The sequence below is a fragment of the Hemicordylus capensis genome, chromosome 3 (assembly GCF_027244095.1).
Source record: "Hemicordylus capensis ecotype Gifberg chromosome 3, rHemCap1.1.pri, whole genome shotgun sequence".
Lineage (NCBI taxonomy): Eukaryota > Metazoa > Chordata > Lepidosauria > Squamata > Cordylidae > Hemicordylus > Hemicordylus capensis.
Genome location: NC_069659.1, coordinates 27,437,557 through 27,463,120, shown reverse-complemented (window position 1 = coordinate 27,463,120; position 25,564 = coordinate 27,437,557). Strand labels below are relative to the sequence as shown.

Genomic DNA, 25,564 nt, shown 5'->3' with positions numbered 1-25,564 from the left:
GGTGTGTCTATGACCTACCCATGGGGAACAATGAGTGTTTTGATTTTCCCATTGTTCCCTATAGGCAAATTGCAAATCAATTTCTATACACCCCTACAAGTGATGCAGATCCCTGTATGTACCAGCCTATAATAATCAAAGAGGATCAGCTGTGTCTAGAACAACTTGAACACCACTTTAGTAGTCCAATGCAGTGTTCTCTCTCTCATTTTTTTCATCTCTGTGTGGAATGAGTTTTGTTCTGGGCAACATTATCAAGGCAGTGTGTGCACATGTGCATTCAGAGTGGGACCTCCCTGATTACACCTGAGCAGAATCTAAAATTAACTGAGCGAACATCAAAAACCATGTGAGCACACGCACATGTGCATGCCTTAGAGGGAACACTGGTCCAATGAACTACACACCAACTGCATCCACCTTGTTGCAACTCAGCTTCCATTTATTGACCTTCATCCAGTCTGTTATCGATCCCAGACACCAAATTCCATAACCTCTCCAGAACTAGATGAAAAGGAGAAGAGCTGAGTATCATCAACATTCTAATGGCAACTCCAGTTGACCTCACTCAGCAGCTTAATGCAGATGTTAAATAGGGTGGGGGAGGACAAGATATAACCTTGCAAAACCCCATAGCATAAACTCCAAGAGGCTTAGTAGTATTGATCCACCAATGACACATCAGGAACCAGCCAGCCAGATTAGAGAAAGACATTGCAATGCAGTGCCACGATCGCCAATGATGGTCAATGATATTGAAATGTGCTAAGATGTCCAGGAGAATAAAAAGGATCACACACTTTCTATCCTCCAAGACAATTTATCTACAAAAACACATTTGGAAAATAGAGTTAAATAGATCTAGATCATCAGTCACATCCAATGGTGCCTGGAAATAATATTATAATACAGCAGCCACTTGCCTAAGCAATTGCTCACCAAAGGTACTGTATTGGTAGTAGGCCAGTAGATGTCAACAGTTCTCAGAATGCAAAGAAAGCTTCTTCAGGAGTAGTTCTCATGATCATCCCTTTCAAGGTAGCCAGGGCTGCTCCCTCTTCCCCAGATGCAAATATCTGGATTCAGCTTTTCAACCTCTTCCTGGTAGATCAGGGGTGGGCAAACTTGGCCCTCCAGCTGTTGTTGAACTACAATTCCCATCATTCCCAGTCAATAAATAATGGCTGGGCATGATGGGAATTGTAGTTCAACAACAGTTGGAGGGCAAAGTTTGCCCACCCCTGTGCTAGATGGTATAAGCCCACCACGACAGATTTACAAGTTCAACAATGTTTGCTGGCACCATTAGGCTGTATATTTTTGTGAGAAATAGAGCAAGGATGTGGAAAAATAGGAAAGGAATGTCACACCTTTGAATGTTCCAGTCTAGACAGCAAAAAGACTGGATGTACACAGTGCTGGGATTTCATTTGAATTTCCCATGTCCTTAGCAATGCTATCCATTTATCATTAATAAAAAATTATTTTTCCAGACTTTCAACAAAAAATTGAATGGAAGAATCTCATGTCTCAGGGGTTTGCAAGGAGACATGAGCACATTACTGTAATCCTCATGTACTTATCCTTGAAGGGTTCTGGGCCATCTGCCAGTAAGCCACAATGCAGTAGATGCTGAATACAAATTTTATATGTGCTTGCTCACAGCAAAGATGCATTTTGTGGTCCAAAAATACCCCTTTGTATAGCAGGTAATCACTCACAGTCATTTCCTAATGTTCTCTGCCTTCAGAGAATCCTTTCCACAATGATGTGTCTGCGGAGGGACCCCTGTGTGTTGCAAAAAATTCTGGGTCATGTTCAGCAGTGCCCAATCTATTCATGCAAAAACACTTAACCAGGCCTATTGGGCGTCACCAGCCAAAAAGCTCTGTAGATTTATAAGGGTGGAGCATGAGCTCCACCCTCAAGGGTAGACAGGACACTTCCTCATGCAGCCCTCAGGGACATATTCCTGGCAGTGAACAGGCTTTTTGTGGAGAGGGGAGTGAAAATTGCTTCTTGATCCCCTTCCCATGCTCTGGGCAGTGGAGCAACCAGCTAACATCCTGGCTGCCTCAAAGCTACAGAGACTGTGGGGCACTGTGCCCACACAGAAATTGAAAATGTACCTTAGAAGTCCCCCAACAGTCCCCAGTGGCTATGCATTTTCAGGGAAGTTCAGTTAGAAGTGAACATATTGTTGGGGAAACTACTCCACCATAACAGATCTTCACAGTGAGGAACCCTGAAGCTCCACAGAACATGCAAAGTTGGCCACATTCTGATTTACACATGTCACACCATTATCCAGCCTTCCCAACTGGAAGAAAGGAGTTGGTTCAAGTCAACGAGAGGCAGCATCCTTAACATGGCTCTAACAAGCCCTTTGGAGCTGTGAATAATGATGAAGTCATGCAGTTGCCCAAGAAACATACAGAGACCCCTGCAACATTCAAACATGATGTAATTTACAATAGCCGTAGGCACACATAGGGGCAAGTCTTATGATCGCCAAAAGTGGGTGGTTGGGGAAGGCTCCCAAAAGATTACCTTCCCCACAGATGATGGTGAGATTGGTGGTGGGAGCATGCTCCATGTTCCCACATGATCAGCCCTGCTCCATGAAGCACGGAGCAGGATGGAGGGACCTGGGGCCAGAACCTGTTGCACGGGGGATTCCCCAAGAGATGGGTGCTCTAGACCCCCTTCTCTGTATACAGCTGGGCTAGAAGCAACCTGTGTTCCCACATGTGCAAGTAGCAGGGGGTAAGGAACCACTTGCTCCCTTAACCTTGGCTAACAGCCAGGGAAAATAGAAGTGCTAAGCGGTGCTGCTCCACCAGGATTGGGCCCAACCCCCGTGGTTCTCATGTGCAGCCTAACCTGGGGTGGGCGTCCCTAGCCCAGGTTAGGTTGCACGTGAGAACAGCCTCATAATTTGTAGTGCATTTATAAATGCAGAATGTTACTGTGAATATAACAATTTGGCACACTGAAAATTCCACAGAGCAGGATAGACATGATAAGGGGGGGAAATGAAGTGCAAGCTCTTAGCCGCTATGCACATCTACTGTACTTCTTCCCTCTCAGGACTGTGGGGGTCTTCACGCTGGTGCTGTGAAACTCTGGTGCAGCTTAGACAGGCCTACAATTCCACCCAGTAAGGATTCAGGTCAACAGGTCTTCTTTCTGTGGAGTTCTTCCTCCTTGTTGCTGGCTGGAAAAACTGCAAAATTTCCTTCCTTAGTTCTGCAGTAAAGAGAACACACCCAACAGGCTACTTTAAACAATGCCTTTGAGTATTTTTTAATTTATTTAACATGTTTTTATATCGCCCAAAACTTCTGTCTGGGCGGTTTAGAACAAAGTTACATTCCTGTAGGCCTCAGCATGGTGATCCATTTTAGCCTGAGGCATGAACTTTCTTTTATTTTACAACATAACGAATAACATCGCATATCAAGGAAATCCTAGTTTTCTTCTTTTGGGACCCAACACATACCTGCAAACAGTCAGCATGTCACAGGTACTTTTCATCCTGTGGACTTCCTCCCCCTGCATTTGGCTTGATTCATTGAGGAACTTGCCCCTGTAAGGAATAATATGGAAGCAGCGTAAACACTCCATGTGTCCTTGATGCACACTGACCAGTGCCATCTCCCCAAACTTGGCAGGCATATACCTTTCTCACACAAAAGCAGCCATACGCAACAAGACTAAGCTGACTAAATAAAGCTTATGATGGCACTCCCAACACCGGCAGCGCTCTGGCCACCTTCAACTGCCTGTGTTGGGAGTGCTCATTAATGTCGGTCTTCTGGGAGATGGTAGAACAAAAAGAGCCTGTTCTCAAAACTGTATGGGGGTGGACTGGAGGACAGGTATGCTCATACCTTGTGCCTCCCAGATGAGCCAACCCCTGACTGAGTTTACTTTCTCCACACCAATATGATTGGTCCTGCTGAATGCTCCAGGGTGGGGGAACCCAAGTGGAATCCTCCAGCATCCCACAATGCATTGTGCAGGCAGCGGAGAAGCAGCTCTCAGTCCTGCATCAGCTCCACTCTGTCTGGCATAGGACTCTTTGATAAACACGGCTGCTGGCTCTCTAATACAGTTTTAAAAGTGCCAACGGCACAGACGACCCCCCACCCCCGCTGCCAAAAGGTAGGACAACTTCAACTTAATTTTTGTCCTTTCTCACTTTTAGCCAGGGTGGCAGAACTGAGTTACCCTGCTAACTGGGCAAAGAGGCACCTTTTTAACATGGTGATTTTCTTTATTTAGCAGGGGGAGAGTAACTGGCCCTATCCACCCTCAGCACAGTACTCCCATTACTGTTGCTGGTGTCTATCTTATGTTTCTTTTTAGGTTGTGTGTGCTTGGTGACATGGAGCCATCTTATCTTCTATATATTTAATCCTCTAAGGCATACCCGTGGCTAATCCTGTGTGTGGCCGCTCTCACAGGAGTTCGCAAGCACCTGATTAGGCAGTGGGGATTCCATATGCAGATAGGGAGGAGGAGCCTGTGGCACCGTGGTAATTGGGCGGTGGACACTCCGTATGCAGATAAGGAGGAGGAGCCTGTGATGGTTAAGGTCAGTTGGAATGCAACTGTTACTGGTCAGAAGATGTTCTTGATTGTAGAGGAGAGGAAGAGAGAGAGAGAGAGAGAGAGAGAGAGAGAGAGAGAGAGAGAGAGCAGGCAGGGGTCTGCGAAGTGAGGAGTCATGAGGGAGGTAAGAATCCCTTCGGGAGAAGGAGGCTGCCACTGTGTGAATTAGATGAGGAAACAAGATAAACAAGATCTGTTAACTTAGGAAGGGAGAGAAAGAGAGAAAGAAAAAAAGAAGGGAGGGTAAGAAAGACAGAGGGACTGGAAGAGAGAGAAAGAAGACAGAAGAATGGAGACAGAAGGAAGGTGGAAGGATGGGCCTGAGCCTGTCAGCAGCCTGAGGGGAATGAGCGGCCATGGCAGCACCGGCAGCAAGGAAGGATCCAATCAACGACTGCTGCTGTTTGGGGCTACCAAGGCCATTGTCAGAGGGAGGGCGGCAGGCAAGGGACGGGCCTGGGTCTGTCAGCGGCCTGAGGGGAATAGTGGCCATGGTGGTGGAGACAGCAAGGAAGGGCCCAGTCAACCACTGCTGCTGCTCCTGTGGGGAGGAGCAGGAGCGGGGCTTGGGTGGGGAGGTCTCTGGGGTTAGGAGGCTGCAGCTTGGCCAATAGCGCCAGCAACACTGTTGCTGCGACCAAGTGAGGTGAGGGGGATGGAGTCAAGGGATGGAGGAGTGACCAAGAGGGGTGAGGGAGGTGGAAGCAATGGGATGGAGGAGGAGGAGCAGGAGTGCAGCTCAGGTGAGGGTGGGGAGATCTCTGAAGTGAGAGGGGCAGTGGAAGAGGGTGAGGGGAGCAATCAAGTACTAGCGCGCAGATGCTCTTCACAGTTTAAGCTAGTTTATTTATTATTTCTCTATGTAAACCGCTTTGGAAACTTTTGTTGAAAAGTGGTATATAGATATTTGTTGTTACCCAGGTTTGGCACTGCTGAGTTGGGAGGAATCCCGATACCACAGATGACCACAGATTCCTGGGTTAACCCTCTCCTACCCAAGAGTCTATAGCTGTAGGAAAAGGCTCAAAGTGTACTAGGGATATTGTGCAATTATCCCCAAACATCTGATATTTCTTCTTAAATATGGCCGCTGACACATAGTAAAGCAACATATGGGCAACAGGAGCACTGCCCGCCCTGTTGCATGTGTGTAAACACCACTGACGGTGCTGCAGAACAGGCTGTTACACTGCATATTTAAGTTGTGCAAATGCAATTGTGTGACTCTCATCTAGGGTTTTGCAAACAGGTAAAGTTGGGATAGGATGTCGGAAATCCCAGCCCTGCTAATGAAGAGACAGCAGAATGTGGAGCAATTATCCCTGAGTCTGGTGGTGGTGGTGTGGGCTCTTTAATTGCCAGCCCAGTGCTGGTGTGGGGGGCAGCTGGATGGCTGAAGAGATTCTCAGGAGCATCTGGGGTGGACGGGGAGTGAGAAAGGGCAGCCTGGGAAAGTGTGCGGGGCTGAGTGGAAGCACAGAATGGCTGGGTACTGTCGCTCTACTCAGAGCTGCTCCCATGTGACAGACTCCTCATGGTGGGGGCTGGGATATCAGACATCCTATCCCAACTTCACCAACTTTCACAACCCTACCATTGTGCAACTGTGCACAACTTTAAGACACACTGGAACATTTCTAATCCATAACACTGTCAGTGGTGTTTCTATTCATGCAATAGTGCGGGTGGTGTTCCACCTGTCTCTGTTTTGCTGTGCACTATGTCAGCTGTGCGGTATGCTATATGGTATGCTATATTGAAAACCAAATAATAGCCATACAGGTCCTCTAAATGATTAGGCTTACCTTTATTGCTGGTTGCAAAAATGGAAAGTAGTAAAACTGTAGAACAAAGTAAAAACCACCTTCTTCACCTTCTTCAGAATTGATGATATTGCTATGGGAAGAAGTACCCATGTGAGCTGTCTATTCACACATTTCCTTTTCTCCATGTCAGATTTGAATCATTACACCCAGAGATGTAAGTTTGGGCGGGGTATAAATTTAATTAATTAATTAATAATAATAACAACAACAACAACAACAACAACAATAATGATGACCTTGAAGAGCACCTCAACACCATAGGGGCCACATAAATCACCAGCAGCCAATTACAAAAAGCAGCTTTACTGGAAACAGCCTATATTCTGCAATGATATCTATAACAACAGCAACAACATTGACAATAAAATTCAGCCATCCCAGGTCCTTGGGAAGGACTAGATGTCTGGATAAAACCAGTCAATAACACCTGTCTGACTGTGTAAAATAATAATAAATAATAATTTAGGCAGAGGTGCACCCCTTTATGACACCAGTAATTTTGTCCTGCTTAGACTACTTGACACCCCTCCAAGATAATTGGTGTACCAGGTTGTATGAGCCATCGCCCTGTTCATGTGGACAGTTATAATTCCACTGAAAATTCTAGCTCTCTCAATCTTTCTCTTTAAGAAGCAATCTTTCTGCAAGAGAAGCTCTATCTTGGATTTGTGGTCCAATTTGAGAAGGACACACACACACACACACACACACACACACACATCCAGCTGAGTGCATCTTCAAATGAAAATGTTGTGATTTGATTCTCTTCCTTTTAATGGAGGCATTTGAATTAAACATCATTTTCAAAGAGCTTTATGGAGACTAAAAATCCACATGGATGCTGCTATTGTAAATTTGTTTCTGATAGTGATGGGCGGAATTCCATCTTAGTGCTTAACTGGCTCAATAATTCTGAGCTTCATTGGAAAACTCTCGGAGAAGTTTTTTCTCTCTGGTCCGGGCTGGGGGGCGTGTTCGCAATTTTTAAAATAAATAAATAAATAAATAAATAAATATTTTTTAGAGATTACCTCTAGCCCCTTCAGGAGGCTTTCTGAAGGCCACTGTGCATGTGCAAATGACCTCTGCAAGGCCCTGGGCCATGCCAGGCCTCACAGAGGCCATTTGCGCATGTGCGGTGACAGGCAAAATGGCCATCGCACACAATTACAGAGCCCCGAACGGGCCAAAAAAGATCATATTGTGGGCCGCAGTGGTGATTTAAGAGGCCATTTGGGCAAGGGGGGACCTTCACGGACACCCCTCCTGCCTTGACCTTTAGGAAGCTTCCGAAGGGGCTAGAGGTAATTAAAATATATATATATATATTTTTTAAAAAAAATCATGAACTGCTGCGAGGGTTCAGTTCCAGTTCAGATGGAAATGGGGGGGTTTCAATTCAACCCCAAACTCCCAAACCAAACCACCGAACCCCCAAACCAGTTCACACATACCTATGAGGGAATGCTCTCTCTCCTGCTGTTTGCTGCCCTGCAACTGGTATTGAGAAGCATCTTGCCTCTGAGGCTGGAGGTGAACTATAGCCACCAGACTAGTAGCCATTGATAGACCTGTCCTCCATCCAAGCTAGTGGCCGTCTCCACATCCCGTGGCAGGAAATTCCATAGATTAATTATGCACTGTGTGAAAAAGTACTTCATTTTGTTGGCCCTGAATTTCCCTGCCTTCAGTTTCATGGGAGGACCCCTTGTTCTAGTGTTGTGAGAGAGGGAGAAAAATTTCCCTCCGTCTACTCTCTATTCTATGCATAATTTTATACACCTCTATCATGTCTCCCTGTAGTCACATTTTTTCCAAAATAAAAAGCCCCAGATGCTGCAGCCTTGCCTCATAAGGAAGGTGTTCCAGGCCCCTGATCATCTTGGTTGCCCTCTTCTGCACCTTTCCCAGTTCTACAATGCCCTTCTTAGGATATGGTGACCAGAATTGCATGCAGTACTCCAAATGTGGCCACAGCATAGATTTGTATAAAGGCATTATAATAATAGTATTTTATTTTCAATCCTCTTTCTATCGATCGCTGGCATGGAAATGGCCCTTTTCACAGCTACTGCACACTGAATCCACACAACGAACTGTCCACCATGACCCCAAGATCTCTTTCTTGGTCAGTCATCCCAGATCCCATCAGTGTGTATGGGAAGTTGGGTTTTTTTTGCCCCTATATGCATTACTTTATACATGTTTGCACAGAACCGTATTTGCTATTTTGTTACCCACTCACCCAGTTTGGAGAGTGGGCGACAAATTCCTTTTGGAGCTCCTCACAATACATTGTGGATTTTACTACCCTAAATAGTTTAGTGTCATCTGCAAATTTGGCCACTTCACTGGTCACTCCAACTTCTAGATCGTTTATGGAAAAGTTAAAGAGCACTGGTCCCTGGGGGACCCCACTTCCTACCTCCCTCCATTGTGAAAATTGTCCATTTATTCCTGCTCTCTGTTTCCTGTCCTTCAACCAGTTACCAGTCCACACATGAACCTGTCTCCTTATTCCATGACTGCTAAGTTTACTCCAGAGCCTTTGGTGGGAAACTTTGTCAAAAGCTTTTTGGAAGTCCAAGTATACTTTGTCAACCGGATCACCTTGATCCACATGTCTGTTGACACTCTCAAAGAACTCTGAAAAGTTAGTGAGGCAAGACTTGCCCTTGCAGAAGCCATGCTGGTTCTCCTTCAACAAGGCCTTTTCTTCTATATGTTTAAAATGTTTGTCCTAAAGTATGCTTTCCATCCATTTACCTGGCACAGAAATTAAGTTAACCAGCCTGTAATTTCCCAGAACCCCCTTGGATCCCTTCTTGGAAAATGGAGTTACATTAGCTACTCTCCAGTCCTCTGGCACAGAGCCTGATGGTAGGGACAAGTTTTGTTTTTCCCCCTAGGAGATAGGAGATAAGCTATTTCACATTTGAGTTCCTTCACAACTCTTAGGTGGATGCCATCTGGCCCTGGCAATTTGTTAATTTTTAGTTCTCATGATAGTTTGGCACATCTTCCCTTGTTACCTCAAACTGGCCCAGTTCTTCAGCCACTGAACCTGAAAAGCTCAATTCTGGAGAGGGTATATGGTCAGTATCCTCTGCCGTGAAGATAGATGCAAAGAACTCATTCAGCTTCTCTGAAATCTCCTTATCCTCCTCTATAATCCATTTCACATATTCATTATCTGAGGGTCCAACCACCTCCTTGACATGCTTTCTGCTTCTGATATATTTTTGTTATTTCCCTTGATACTCTTAGCTATATGCTCCTCAAACTCTTTTTGCATCCCTTATTGTGTCCTTGCATTTCTTTTGCCAGAGTTTATGTTCTTTTCTGTTTTCTTCATTTGGTCAGGACTTCCATTTTCTGAAGGAGGTCTTCCCATCACCTCCCCATCACCTTCTTCCCAGAAGAAGGAGGTCTTCTTCCCTGACTCTACTTGCTATCCGCACTGGCGTCCTCCTGAACTTGGTGGTACCTTTCCTCCTCCTTGGTATACATTCCAACTTTTCTGTGCTTTCTGGAGTGATTTGAACCTCCTGACTTTCCCTTTCAGCCTCCTTTTAACCAGTCCCCTCAGTTTTGAGAAGTTTGAGCATTTGCATTGGACTTCCTTGGCAGTGCTCCACTCACCACCCCACATTTCTGCAATTCTCCACCAACACTAGCATTTAATATTTTGATTTGTGTTTGTTATTTTTTCAAACAAATGAATTATTATTACTTAGCTAGCATGAAAGTCTGTAGGACAGAAACAGGTCCCAGGCAGCCTGCTTAAGAACTCAATCTGGTCTCAGTTTGGTCTTCCTCTGCCCCCCCCCCCCGCCCCAACAATACAGTGCCCAATTCCCTTCTTATATAACTCAACCCCTTTCTTCTGCACAAAGCTGAGACACAGACAAAGGGCCCTTCAGTCTGGAGCTCCCTGTTGGGAAGGAGATCATCTCTGCCAGAGATCTTCCCTTTTTCACTGCAGCTGGTTGCTCCCGTCACAGTATGTTAAGCTTCCGTGTGGTGTTTGATATATCAGGATTGGCACTGCGGCATGCAAGGAAGTTTCCTTTTTGCTCTCATCCATGGCCCCATTGAAATCCCACCCCCAGCTATTAGTCTCCAGAAAGCAGCTGCCCTTGGGGTCAACTGTAGATTCCCTCCAAAGAACAAAAATCTCCCTACCACCTCAAGGGAACAGGGATAGATTTATTCTTCCCATGTGCTACAGTCATGATCAGTTCCCCCTACACTACATTTTTTATGATGAACATTATGCGGGGAAAGACGAAGGCACTACTCATGCTTTTAGCATCACATCTGGTTTTATTCTGGGGCAGCATTTCGTAGGGGGCGGTCCTTTCCTGAGGTGAGGTGAGGCAGTTGCCTCAGGCAGCAGATTGCTGGCGGGGGGGAAGCTGTGTCAAGATGCCCCTGTGAGCACCATTGGAGCAATTGTTTAGGACTATTTTGAACCTTGCAAGCTTTGCAAAGCGCATGGAGAAAGAGAGAAGGTTGCCCTCATTCTCTTCGAACCTTGCAAGCTTTCCAGGTGGCACAGGAAGTGTGGAGCAGGGAAGGCTGCCAGTAGGGGGATGTGCATGGAACTGGGTTTAGCGGTTTGGTTCAAATGCATACCAAATTTAAACCGAACTGCCAGTCTGTGAGCCAGAAAGAAAAGCAGTAGGGGAATACTTTTAAGGGTGGCCCGGGGTGGTGGTAGGAGTGCACCTTGCCGGCTTTGGTGGCACCAGCTCCTCTAAGCCAGAGCAGTGCTCCCCCCAGCAGTGCAGGCCAACCGTGGATTCCAGCCTCTGTGGATGCATGGAGGCCATTTCCGTGACCTTTGCACATGAGCAGGGCTATTTGCATAACCATGCAAATTTGCATGGTCATGCAAATGGCCTCGGCACATGCACAAAGGCTAGAACCGGACTGCTGCCAGCCCACACTGCTGGGCGGGAATACTGGCAGGGTTTAGAGGAACGCCGCTGCCAAAGTCAGTGGGATGCCCTCTCGCCTCCACCCCCAAATGCCCTTAGAAGACTTTTAAAGGATTTCCCCACCACATTTGCTTATAAAGGGGAATCCTCACCAGATTCCCCTTTACAAGGATAGCCCTCGAACTGGGTCAAACCAGTCCATATCAGACCGGGCCCAGTCTAGTTTGAACTCAGTCTGGCCATCTTTTTTTAAAAAATCCCAATTCTGATTCAAATTTGAATTGCTTGAACTGGTTCTGCAACCCCCTAGTTGCCAGCAGCCTCTCTTCCTGCTTCTTTCAATGTTGCAGTGCTGGGAACTTTCCCTGCTTCCCACACCACTTTCAAAGCTTGACAAAGTCACTTTTGAAAGTGGGGTGGCTCCCATCAGGGGTGCAACACAAGACTGCCGGTACCTTGCCCCCCCGCCCCCCCCAATTCTTGGTAGACAGCCTTGGTAGCCAGTTTTCTGAAAACTGATCTTTTTTGTATGGCTATCTTCAGGATAACCATGGGGAGGGCAAACAACTTAAGAGCCTCTTCTACCGTACAAGCGGAATTAGCTTCAAGGGTCAGGCTTGAGAGGCAGTGGATTTGATGAAAGACAACACAGCACAAAACGTCATCTGTCGAAACAGAGAAATCAATAGTTGTCTATTTTCCTCCATCTTTGCTTATGTACACTAGGGTGACTCTTCTTTTTCTTTTCTTTTTTCTTTGCTTTCTGTGCTTGAGTGCACTAGTAGCTCTCATTGATTTGTTTGTTGATAGATCTGGAGCAATACATACTTCTTTGTAGAGACACTAGCACTCTTGAGAAAACAGGGGAACTTTAATAGTGAGATGCAACACATGTGCTTCTATTAAACTAAACTTATGCATGCTATACTTTGTAGACACAACTTAGAGCACTTATGTAGCTTCCCTTCCACTTCTGTAGTTCACCAGGAATTGTACCAACACTTTCAAGAGTACCTTTATAGCCATAAGGGCTAGAAACCTGTAGCTTTAGGAAAGCTACAATTGTCAGGCTACTGTATCCTGAAACCTAATATCACTGGCACAGTGCACCTGCAGAGTATTCATATCCTTAGCAGTGTTTATGTATATAGTGCCAGTGGCTCTATATATGGCTATTTATGTCAGTGGCTCATTAATATAAACCAGTGTGGTGCAGTGGTTAGAGTGTTTGACTAGGAGCAGGAAGACCCGAGATCAAATCCCCATTCAGCCAATAAACTCACTGGGTGACTCTGGGCCAGTCACATATCTCTCAGCCTAACCTACCTCACAGGTTTGGGCTCCTTGGAGGAAGAGCGGGATATTAATGTAATAAAATAAATAAATAATAACAATAGTCAGTCTATAGGCCACTCTTCAGTACAGCACTTCAAGAATCATATATATGTAACAATTTAGATCGAGGGTATTTAAGAGAATGCCTTCTTCATTATGAGCCCCACTACCTATTGAGGTAATCTGAGGAGTTCCATCTGCAGTTACCACCAGCTTACATAGGGATATAGGAAGCTGCCTTCTACCGAGTCAGACTCTTGGTCCATCTAGCTCAGTATTCTCTGTACAGACTGGCAGCAGCTTCTCCAGGGTTTAAAGGCAGGAGTCTCTCTCAGCCTATCTTGGAGATGCCAGGGTGGGAACTTGGAGCCTTCTGCATGCAAGCATGTAGGTGCTCTTCCCAGAGTAGCCCCATCCCCTAAGTGGAATATCTTACAATGTTCACATATGTCTCCCATTGAAATGCAAACCAGGACCAACCCTGCTTAGCAAAGGGAACAATTCATGATTGCTACCACAAGACCCTCTCTGCTCAGAGACGAGTCTTCTCCATTGCCACCCTGAAGTTTTGGAATGCGCTTATTCTGAAATAAGAGCTTCTTCATCTCTGACAACATTTCAGTCAATCAATGTCTTTATTGTGGTCTGCAACCTGTATGAGACAAAAACTTAAAACAAATTAAAACCAAGATAACTAATAAAAGAAAAAAGAGGGAGCAGTTGTTACTTGATTGGGTGATTAATTCTACCAATAACACCACAAAACTGAGTTGTTTATTTCAATGTTTTGATCAGACAAAAGCCAGGAAATATAAAATTCATCAGACCAACCAGGTAACATTTCAGTTAATGGGATTATTAATTCTCTCAGAGAATTCTGATACATTTGACAATATAGGGGCATATGATCACTGGAGTCAACAACTGAAAACTTTTTAAAAGGCAGTCAAGACATATTTGTCCATCCAGGCTTTTAATTAGACTTACAGAATTTAACATTGATTTTAGATTTTAAATTGTTTTAATGTTTTAATTTTGTTTTAATTGGTGTTATTTTATTGTAAAGTGCCCAGAGATGAGTTTTGGGTGCTATATAAATATGTTAAATAAATAAATAAGCTGGGTATCTTGCATCATCATCATTTCTAATTGTACAAAGTGTCTAGTAGGGATGTGCACAAATCAATTTTTTTGATTTGATTTGTACCTGAATTGAATCACCCTCGATTTGTTTTTTGACCGAATCTTCACCCCGCCAAATCACCCCAGATTTGATTTGTACCCAAATTTCCCAAATCTGAATCCAAATTGATTCAGGGCCAAAAAGGTGGTGGTGGGGACTCCGGGGGCAAAAGAGTGGGGTGGATGGTAGTGCCCAATGGGTGGAAGCTACCACCTAAATTTCAAAGAAATTGAGCAAGGGTGATTAAAAAAAAGTTGAAGTTGTCGCATCTTTAAGCTTTTCCCCATAGGAAGTAATGGGGATTTCATTGGCCTAGCAGAGTATCTACTATCAGAAGAACACCTCAGACATTGAAAACAACAAAACCTAGTGCCCCATGGGCTTATCATTCTGGGGGTGGTTGGCACCCTATGTGCACTACACCACAACATGCTCTTGGCCACCCTGGTGCCCCCAAGTGGAGTTATGGGGCGGCAGAAATTCCCCATTATTCCCTATGGGGGGAAAGCTTAAAGACACACAAACTTCAGGGGAAAACATTGAAAACCACCCCTTTCACCAATTTATTTGAAATCTGGGTGGTAGCAGGCACCCATTGGCGGCACTACCACCTGACCCACTCTTCTGTCCCCAAAACCCCTTTTCTGCCCCGAATCTGCCACAAAGACATACCAACTTCATTTAAAAAACATCCCTTTGCCCAATTTCTTTGAAATCTGGGTGGTAGCTTCTTGCACCCATTGAGCACTTCTACCCATGACAACCTGCTCTGGGCCACCATGGTACACCCCTCCCCGGAGAGTTATAAAAAATTAAAAATCACCCCTTTCCCCAATTTATTTGAAATTTGAGTTGTAGCTTCCACCCATTGGGCACTACCACCCAATCCACTTTGACCACAAAATGGAGGTCCAAATCTCTGAATTTTTGGGGTCTGAATCTGGGGTGATTTGTTTTGTACCCACATCTGCACAATTGAGCACAAGGGTGATTTATTCTGTCTACAAATCACCTGAATCAGCCAGATTCGGGTACAAATCATTTTGTACTTGAATCAATTCACACATCCCTAGTGTCTAGTTGCAGGGCAGTCCAAACTACTACCACCACCACCAAATTCACTACCTCATTTTAAAGTGGTGAAAATGTGGTGGCATGTTGGCAATGTTTGTGTAGAGGGGTGAAAACAGGTGGCTTATTGGTCTCAGTGGCACACACTGCCCCTAGCAGCTGCCATTTTTCTCCCATAGTGCCCCACTAGGAATGACACTTCATGATGCAGTATTGTTCACAGGGGCATTCTGGGGGGGAAATGGTAGCCAGTGGTTGGCAGCCACTGATAGGACACCCCCCCCACACACACACACACACAACTGGCAGTGGTAAAAAGAAGCCAGGTTTTCCCCTCCCCTCACCCACAAATTTGAGAGTTATCACCAGAGAATATTTGTCTCAGCCTCAGTTAGATTCTGTACAAAATTTTAAAAACACCACATTGAATGGATGACTTTTTGGAAAGTCAGTTGTCTCTTTCTCACTCTTACATTTCCCCCCTATTCCAGTCGACCTGGACAGGTTGAACGATGATGCAAAGCGTTACAGCTGCACTCCAAGGAACTATTCAGTCAACATCAGGGAGGAGCTACGACAGAGCAACGCTGTCTTCTTTCCCCGCTGCCTTCTTGTCCACCGCTGTGGAGGCAACTGTGGCTGTGGCTATACAAACTGGAAATCCTGTACGTGCACGGCAGGAAAAGTGGTGAAAAAATATCATGAGGTATTTCTCCCTTCTTTATTGACTTGCTAAAATGGGAGCAGGGCCTTTACTTCCTGTGCATTCAGGGTAGCTGATGTTGCTTACCTTTTCCTCACTTGCACAGCAACTTTTAAAAATCCTAATGAATATTAATAAGAAACTAACTCCGCTGGCCTGGCCAGCCCGCTTCTCCTTCTCCCCGTCCGCCCCACTTCTCCCCCCACCAGCCCGCCATTTCTGGCTGGTTGCGGGGCTGGCCAGAAAGCTGGCCAGCCACCTCCTCCCACCCACCTGCCCTCCCACCAATTCCCAGAGGCCGGGCCTGCCTGCCACTGTCTGCTCCCAGTGGCCGGCAGCCCGCTCCCCCCCACCTCACCTGTCCCCCCCCCCGCCTGTGGTTTCTGGCTGGCGGGCCGGCTAAAAACCTGGCCCATCACCTCCTCTTGCCCGCCAGCCAGCCATCCAATTCCCGGTGGACAAGCTCGCCCGTCGCCACCTGTTCACACCGGCCAGGTGGCCTGCTGCCTGCTCTGCCAGCTGGCCGCCCACTGGCATCTCTATTTTCTCCCTGTTGCTAATCTGCGGCTGCTTGCGAACTCTCACAAGAGCTGCCACACTTGGGATTAGCGACAGGTACGCCTAGGAGAAATAAATATATAGATAATATGCTGGAGAACTAGGTGGTCAAAAATGACAAATTTCAAACATTTTTGTTTAGGGTTGCCAACTAGGGGCTTTTACAGAGGACGTGCAAATATTTTGGGGACAAAATTACTCCCCTCACTCTTTTCTTTTTCTTTTTCTTTTCTTTCTTTCTTTCTTTTTTTTGCATTAGGAGGAATAATGTCTATGGGGGGGGGGTGTCCAAGAAACCACAATGGTTCAAGAACCCGCATGCAGTTTCAGCACACACATAATGTCCAGACATGTGCAGGTGCCATTTGCATGGTCAGCAACATGTGCATGCAGGCACCGCACACAGGTTCTTGAGATGAGTGCCACCCCTGGAAGCTGCATGGGGAGGTGGAGAGTAGGTAAGGACCTGCTCTCCTCCTTTTAAAAGCTTGTGTTTGCCACTCCCCTCCCCATGTCACCGAACCAGTGCACGGACTTCAGTTCATGCACCTCCTTACGGTGGTGTCAGTGAGAAGTTAGCTAGCTAGCTTTACTCAATTAGCAGCCACCCCTGCTAACTGAGTAAAAAGGCACCTTTTAAAGTAGTGTATCTCTTCTTTTTATCATGTGGAGAGCAACTGGCCCTATCCAGCCCCAGCACAGCATTCTTTCAGTGGCTGATGCTGATATTACCTTCCATTTCTTTTTAGATTTGTGAGCCCTTTGGGGAGCATCTTATTATTTATTTTTATTTCAAAACTACTGTGAAACCTTCTGTTGAAATGTGTCCTATAAGTGTTTGTAGCAACAGCAAGCAAGTAGGACACTGTGCAAGCACTGTTCTACTAGCATGCAAAGAGGCTGGCTCAGTAGCTAGCTGGCTACTCTGCCTCGAGCCAAGAGGAGAATTTGCTGGCCTGGCTGGGGAGAGCAGGCTGGGTGACCCATTGGGAGGAGGACAGAGGACTGTGTGTGTGGTAAACCTAAGCAGGAGATGAATGTGCGTTTAAGAAGCAGGGGTCTCGAGTACTCTGCACCTAAGCAGCAGAGTGAGCAGACATACTGCTTACTGGTCATAAGCTTCATAGTGGTGAGCAGTATTTATTCTCAAATTATCCTATTTTTATTTTTTTTTTAAATGCATATATAATGCCAATAAACATATGCAAATTTTATGCAACATGGAAACCTTTTGGAGGCCTTTTTGGTGAAAAGTGTTCTCTATTTCTACTTTTCTGGTGATGGATACTGACTTCTTTAAGCCTATCAGTGGTGAAAGAATAGGCAATCCTATCATTGTAGCTTGCTAGAAACACACATTCTAAAAAATGGCCAGAAAAACATAAAAGTCTCTGCCACACTTCTTCCTTAATTGGCCATTATACACTCTTACAAAATGAAAATGGCAGTGAGATGTAGCTAAGTTGCACGAGCAGAAAACTCTGTCAATCAATCAATCAATCAATTTTATTATTACAGCCTTAAGCCAACCAAGAAAACTCTGTCAAGACCTCTGCTGTTATTCACTCTGGGGATGAAGAGGTTAAAGGGCCTCTTTTTCTGTTTGTTTTATGTGAGAGTGAGTCAGTGGGCAGAGCCAATGTTGCTGGTCCTTCAACCCTTACTCATTTCAAACAATGGCCCCTTTTACCACATTTACCTGATTAGAAGACAACTCCAAATTTAAGATGACCCCCTTAAAATACAGGTTAAATACAGATTATTCTGTAATTACCTGAAAGGAAGAGGACTCTGAATTTAATATGACCTCCTGATTTCTAACATCAAACTTGGAAAAGGCTTAGTCTTGGATTTCGGTAAATACAGCAAAGCATTATTAGCAAACCAGAATTCAAGAGGATTGTGCACTGAGAGCACCACTGGTTGAATATTTTCAAAAGTATCATTTCAAGTTTTAGAGCTGGCTGGAAGCCAAAGCTCCCTTCCAGTCCTAGTTATGTTCCCCTCACAATAGTAAAGGGATGTTGTATTCTATCCAATGAGGTCATTCACACAATCAAAAACTGTGTTCTACCCAGGTTTGGCAGCTTTGTGTGCTCTCAATTTTCGGTTGTGAGGAAGCAGGGTAAGAGGAAAACCTGGGTAGAAGTGATTGTGTGGAAGCACTGTAGGAGGAAAACCTGGGTAGCTTTTCCTCCTACCTTGCATCCACACCATCTCTTCTACCCAGGTTTTCCTCTTACCTTGCTTCCACACAACCAACAATGGGGAGCACACACAGCTTACAAACTTGGGTAGAACACATTTTTTGATTATGTGAATGACCTCAGTATCTTTTATGTTTTGTTTAGAAGTTTGTCCCAGTGGTGATCCTGTAGAGAGTGTGGGGGTGGAGTCAAAAATGAAAAGGGAGGGAAAGGAGAAGAGAAAATAGAGTTGTTTCTGAATACGCTCTTAGTTAAATCTATATAAGATTACTTTGTGTTTGTGAAGGAAGCAGCTATAAATTATTAGGCAGCGAGATTTTAAACCAACTAAGCGTGTGAGCCTGCAAAGCTTGTGAAAGTTCCTGCAACTTCATTTCATTGCATTACTTGGCCTACATTCCTGAACTGCTTTCTAATATTGCCGCTGCTGATTAAATCTCCAACTTCCTGACCTGTACAATCCCTGAAAGTAATTTTTCCTTATCAATCCTGAACTCTGTTGTTCACTAGATGCCCACTGAAGCATGGCTCAGATCCCACCACCACCTTTTTTCTTGTCCATCCCAGGAGAACCTGCTCTTCCCTGGTGGTACTATTTCTGCAATTACTTGCTCACTATACAGACCCCTGACTTTACTCCAGTGAAGCAGGAGGCTATATTGCTTCACTACCTGGACCCTGAAGGCCAAAGAATATATAATAATTCGCCCAATCCCCCAACTTGGAAGGGGATGCCAATTCTTATGAAGCTCCTTTTCAAGCCTTAGATAATCATTTCAACCCTACTTCGAATGTGATTGTTGAACGTTCTATTCTAGATTCCAACTGCCTGGTGGAACTATTGATCAGGATGTCACAACACTGTGTGCCTTAAGTGTAACCTGTGTATTTGCCAGTTTTACTGATGATCTGATCAATGATCAGATTGTTATGAAAACTAACTGCTCCAAACTGCATGAAAAACTGTTATTGGAATGGAAACTTGGATAAAATTATAGGGATGACTAGGAGGGTGGAAAATGCTCTTCACTGTGGCAAATTGCTCTCTTTGGTAACCCAAACCCAACCTCCTGAAATCCAGGTGAACCAGGTTTGAAATCCTTCCAAACCCAATCTCCTCATATGACACTGCCCCCAGAAGGTAGCAGCACAAGAAAGGAGGAGCAACTGCTGCTACCGATGTGGAGGCTCTGCCCGCAAAGCCAATTTTGTTCACTGTCCTGCATGGAAGGTCACTTGTAACACATCCAAAGAAAGGGAGACACTTTGCTAAGGTTTGCAAGTCTCCAGTCCACTCCATTACTGATTTACCATATGGTAAGGTTAAGGCAGATGAAACACTTCCTGACAGCATTTTAAGTATGACAGAATCAGAGCCCGCTTCTCCACATTGTCAAGTTAAACTTAATGGCCATGAAGTGAGGATGCTGGCTCATTCTGGTTCTCCTTACACTATCATTCCCCTTCTACTTTACAAGAAACTCCTTACTGCACCAGATCTACACCTACAGCCTTCAGATATCCACCCATTGAGATATGGAGGTTACCCTATTGTTATAAATGGATACTCTACTGGTGTCCTGGAATACAAAGGAGGTACTGCAGAAGGGAAACATCAGGAAGATCTACAAGCAGTATTAGAACCAGACAGCACAGAACCTCGTATTACAGATGATGGAGCATCCTGATATGATTGCTGATTTCTTGGATGTTCTTGCTGATACTTCTGGCACTGCCATACATTTCAAACATAATGTTTTTATTTTTGAAATGGGTTTCAAAAAACGGGTTTTCCCCATTGTTCTTGTGAGGAAATCAAACAGTACACTTCAAATGTGCATAGATTTAAGAGCAGGGGTGTAACTATAATAGGGCAAGGGGAGACAGTTGTCTGAGGGCCCACTGCCTTGTGGGGGCCCCCAGAGGCAAGTCAGATGACTGACTCCCCCAGCCGTGCACCCACCTGGGCTTCCTTCAGTTGTATTCATCCTCCAAAATTTATGTGAGTGTTAAGACCTGGAGCTACCAGAACAGCATGTCTCTCTAGTACCATTAAATGACTTGCATCATCCACAATTTACAAAACCTTCAAAAAAATAATTTAGGATGCTGTGGCACATATATATATATATGTTTTACTATGCTTTTTGTTACCACTAATCAGCCTCATTTAAGATTTCTTTTTTCATGAGCTGAGATTTGGAGGGGAGGATTTTAAAATCTTGTCTCTGGGCCAACTCCAACCTTGCTACGCCCCTGTTTAAGAGATGTGAATTCCAACATGGTAATAGATTGTCATCCATTACCCAATATCAATGAAATACTGTGTACTCTGGAAGAGGCCTCAGTGTTCACAACTTTGGACTTGTCTTCTGTCTATGCTCGAAAGTAGCAGTAGTAGTAGTAGTAGTTATTAATTTGATTTATATACCACCCTTCAAAAATGGCTCGGGGCAGTTTACATCAAAATAAAAACAATTAAAATCAATTAACAATTAAAATCAAAACTATAAAAGCAGCATAAAACCAATTAACAGTTAAAACATTGAAACAGTTAGAAACCCTGGAGAACCAGGCTGAACATTTACAACAGTTTAAAAACCCTGGAAGACCAGGCCAAACAGGTTTTAAGGGCTCTCCTAAAGGCCAATAATGAGCTCAGATTACAGATTTCTGCCAGGAGTGCATTCCACAGCCCAGGAGCTGCTACAGAGAAGGACCACCTTTGAGTCACCACCAGATGAACAGGTGGTAACTGGAGATGGACCTTCTCAGATGACCTTAACGTGAGGTGGGGATCATGCAAGAAAAGTTGCTCTCTAAGATAAATTGGACCTAAGCCATTCAGGGCTTTAAAGGTAATAACCAGCACATTGTATCTTGCCCGGAAACATAGCAGCAGCCAGTGTAACTGTTTCAAAACAGGCATACACAGTCTTTGTTACCCCAGAGGGCACTTTTCAATACAAAAGACTGCCCTTTGGATTAGCCTCTGCAGCTTTGGTATTTCAAAGAATGATGCATGCAATTTTGGGAGCTACGGATAGGATCACTTACTTTCAGGATGACATTTGAGTGTATGGAAACACATTGAAGTCAAGTGTATGGCAACACAGTAAACTGACAGAAGTCCTAAGAAAACTCAGACAACACAGACTTACTATCTCTGCAGAGAAATATCAGTGAGAAGCACCAGAGCCACACAACAAGGATGTCATTTGATCATTTTAAAGACTTTGTATTACTCTAAATTTGTTAGACAATTTGCCTCAAAAGTTGATTCATTGCATCTTATTTTTAAAAGAATGTATCATTTAATTGGGATGCATCTGACAAGGCTAGATTTCAGACTATCAAAACGGCCATTGCTGAAAGCCCTGCTCTCACTTCTTTTGACACTACCAGGCACACTATTGTTACCATTGATGCTTACACTAGTATGGTTTAGGTGCTGTCTTAACCCAGAAAAAATGGGACAGGGAAGTTACAGTTGCTTTTGCTTCCAGAGTGCTTACTGCATCAGAGAAGATGTATTTGATCATTGGAAGAGAATGTTTCTGGGCAGTAAAGCACTTCGAGACTTACTTGTGGGGCAGAAAATTCACTTTATAGTCAGACCGTAAACGCTTATCTTCTTTATTTACTACTTGGAGATCAAGTCAAGCAACCCCAAGAACAACCAAATGGATCACTAGACTTGTGGATTTTGCTTCCCAGGTGGAATATCTTCCAGGTATTCAGAATACAGCTGCAGATTGTTTATCTTGACTTCTACTTCCAGGCCAAGAGGAAATTCCAAAAGACATGGATAAAGGAGTCGTAAATGCACAGATAGCTTCATCCACTCATGGAGTGATCACATCTTATGAGTGTAAAGTGGCCGTCAGTGCTGGTCAAGTGATTACTGAACTTAAACCTTACATAACTAATGGATGGCCATTATGGCCATTATGTATGGTTGAACATCTTCAACCATACATGCACGTAGCAAGTGAACTGTCTCTTCTCAATGAGCTGGTGCTGAGGACTGATTGTTTGGTGGTGCCAACAAGTGATCCAAATTCTGCATGAAGGTCACTGGGGCGTGAGCTTGACTAAAAGGTGAATCTGAGAAAGTTTTTGGTGGCCAGGTATGGAATAACACATGGAAGATATGATCAGGCACTATATGGCTTGTACTGTATCTGACAAGTTGAGGAAGACTTTTTCCACCCCCTTCACTCAAGTAGAGTATGTTAATGGTCCCTGGGGAAAAACCTGATCTGGATATAATGGGGCCTTTTGATAACCAACCCACAAAACAAAGATTTCTTATAGTGATGGTGGATTACTGTTGCATGTGGCCAGAAGTTTCATTTGCTGACAACATTACTACAAACAAGGTGATCCCATTCATGGCTACAGTTCCTGTGAGAAAAGGTGTTCCTAAAGAAATAGTGACTGACAATGAGACACAGTTTACCTCATTTGAAATGGAGCAAGCAATACTTGCATAACCATGGGATAAAACACTAGACTATTTCCTTGTACCATCCTCAAGGGAATGGCTTAGTGGAAGGAATGAACAGATTTGTGAAAGAAAGTTTACAACTGGCTACTACACAACAACAATCCTGGAAAGAGGCAATCCATAAAACACTATTTGCTTATTGAACTACTCCTCATTCAACTACAGGAAAAAAAACCACCTTTTGTACTGCTGAAAGGATGCAAAGCTACCACCAAACATACTCAATGGCAGCAAATGATAGGGCTTTCCATGCCATCTCACCCTGAGGATGCAGAGATTCATGATTGGGCAAGAGAGAAGCAACAAAAATTCAACTTGTATGTGGATCAGAAACTGGGTGTGAAACAGTTAACATTTCAGGCTGGGGACTTTGTTTGGGCATGGTTGCCTTATAAAGTGAGAAAGGGATGTTCCCAATATTCTGGACCAAAAAAATAATTTAAATCTGAGGAGATTCTGTCCTATTGGATGATGGAAAGAAATGGAATACTTCAAGACTTTCCAGCATATAAACTATGAGAAAAGAGGGGAAGGAATCTGGTTTCAAGAGAAGAACTGGAGAAGACTTTGATCTTGCCTCCGGTTTTGACCTCACAGAGGAGACTGATAAAAGTGATGGATCATCCTCTACCACATGAACATCGCTAACAGCTCCTGTGCCAGCGAACCCAAGAATTAGGAGAAGTGTGTGTGATAGAAGACCACCTAAAAAATGTCAAGACTTTGTCACTGATTTTTAAATGAATTCAGTTCTTATTGTTATAAAGGGGAGAGATGTGTTGTATTTTGTCTAGTAATCTTTTGTGTTTTGTTTGGACGTTTGGCCCAGTGGAGATCCTGTAGAGAGTGTGTGTGGTGGTGGTGGTGGTGGTGGAGGGGGAGTCAAAAAAGGGAGGGGAGGGGAAGGGGAAGGAGAAAACAGTTGTTTCTGAATAAACTCTTAATTAAATCTATATAAGACCGTTTTGTGAGGGAAGCAGCTATAAAACAAGGGGGTTGTTGTTTGCGATGCAGGGGGACTAGTCAGTGTAGGATCTGAAGTTACGATCCATTTCGAGGATTGGTTTTGACTTGCATGAGATTGTGGGGGTCATGTTTCTGAGTCCCACCCTAATTCAAGTGCTCACCCCATCATTAGGTGGTACTCACTTGATTCCACAGCCTGATCCAGAAGTCGGGGGCATGTGCATGTAGTTGCCCTTTTAAAAGTTAACCCCCGCCCCATCAGATTTTAGGAAAGGGGATTGGGGAAGTCAATTAAATTGAGCCCATATGGTTTAGTGATTAGATTGTGGGACTAGAGTTAGATTGTGGGACTAGACCAGGAAGACCCAAGTTCAAATTTCTGTTCATGAAACTCACTGGGTGGGTGACTCTGGGCCAGGCATTTATCTCCTGGACAAATCCAGCTCTTGAGATGTGCACAAAACTGGAAAACCCAGTTCAGTTTAAGATGAACAGGACTTGAACTGAACTGGGTCCGGTCTAGTTTTGTGCACACAGTTTTGGCTCAAATTCGAGGCCATACTGGTAAAGGGGAGTCCAGCAAGTGCTGGTGTTGTGGTGGAAGGGAAGTAAAAGCTTACCTTTCAATTTGCCGCCAGCGGCGGCTGCTGTGGTCTCAGAGGTGCCTGTGGGGACTCTCACCCCACCCCTTCTAGAGTGGACAGGCCTGGTTTGGGCCTCTGCATGTGTGTGGCAGCAAAAAAAAAGGGCCTCTGCACATGCATGGTGGCCATTTTTTGCCACTGTGCATGTGCAGAGGCCCAAAATTGGCTTGAAATAGGCCTGCCCATAAGAACAGCTCTGCTGGATCAGGCCCAAGAGGAATCCTTTTAAGATGAATCCTTACCGGATTCCCCTTTAGCAGTGATTTTTGAGCCAAACTAGGCTCGTTTCAGCTTGATCTGAACCCCTTCGAGCTGAACGGCTCGAAGTCAAACCAGCTCACACACACCCTACCTACCTCACATGGTGGTTGTGGGGATAAACATAACCATGTACACCACTCTGGGGTCTGTGGAGGAAGAGCAGGGCATAATTATAAAAATTAAAATAAATAAATTGCCCCCTACTTCTCCTTCCCTGCCAAACATCTGATCCATTTCAGTTTGGTTTTTTTTAAGGCATACCCTTAATATTTGTAGTGATTGGAGAGCTTCGTTCTATACAGGTTGATTTAACTAGATTAAATCAAGGGAAAGGGAAACATATTTCTAACCAATTTATAAAATAACAATGTCACGAGTATGACCAAATAAAAATGTACCAGCTTGGTTTTTAGGGTGGGAATTACTTCCTTTGCAGTACCCAAATATGAATGTAATTCATGTTGATTTATAATGAATGTTAAAGGTTCTGCTGAGTGCTATCGTGTCAGGATAACAGATGAGGAGGCCATTGGGTTGGCATTGTGCAGAAAGGCCTGTGTTGCACTCGAATGACAAAAGTGGGAAAAGATTAACTTAGCAACTCTGCCACATTGCTATTAATTCTTTCCATTCTTTTTGTCTCACAGACTGGAATTAATTAAAGACAATGTTCCAGCTTTAGCGTTGAATGACCTGGCTTTTGTAAATTTAAATGTAAATGTATCCTTTAGGGATGAATT

At 44.4% G+C, this 25,564-nt stretch overlaps 1 protein-coding gene across 1 annotated transcript in view; it reads left to right on the top strand.

Annotated features, from left to right (window-relative positions):
• PDGFD (platelet derived growth factor D) overlaps window positions 1–25,564 on the top strand; it is a 303,356-nt gene that overhangs the window by 262,892 nt on the left and 14,900 nt on the right. The window contains exon 6 of the mRNA XM_053311254.1: window positions 15,467–15,681. Within this exon, the coding sequence (XP_053167229.1) occupies window positions 15,467–15,681 (215 nt within the window). The remainder of the gene's footprint in view (window positions 1–15,466; window positions 15,682–25,564) is intronic.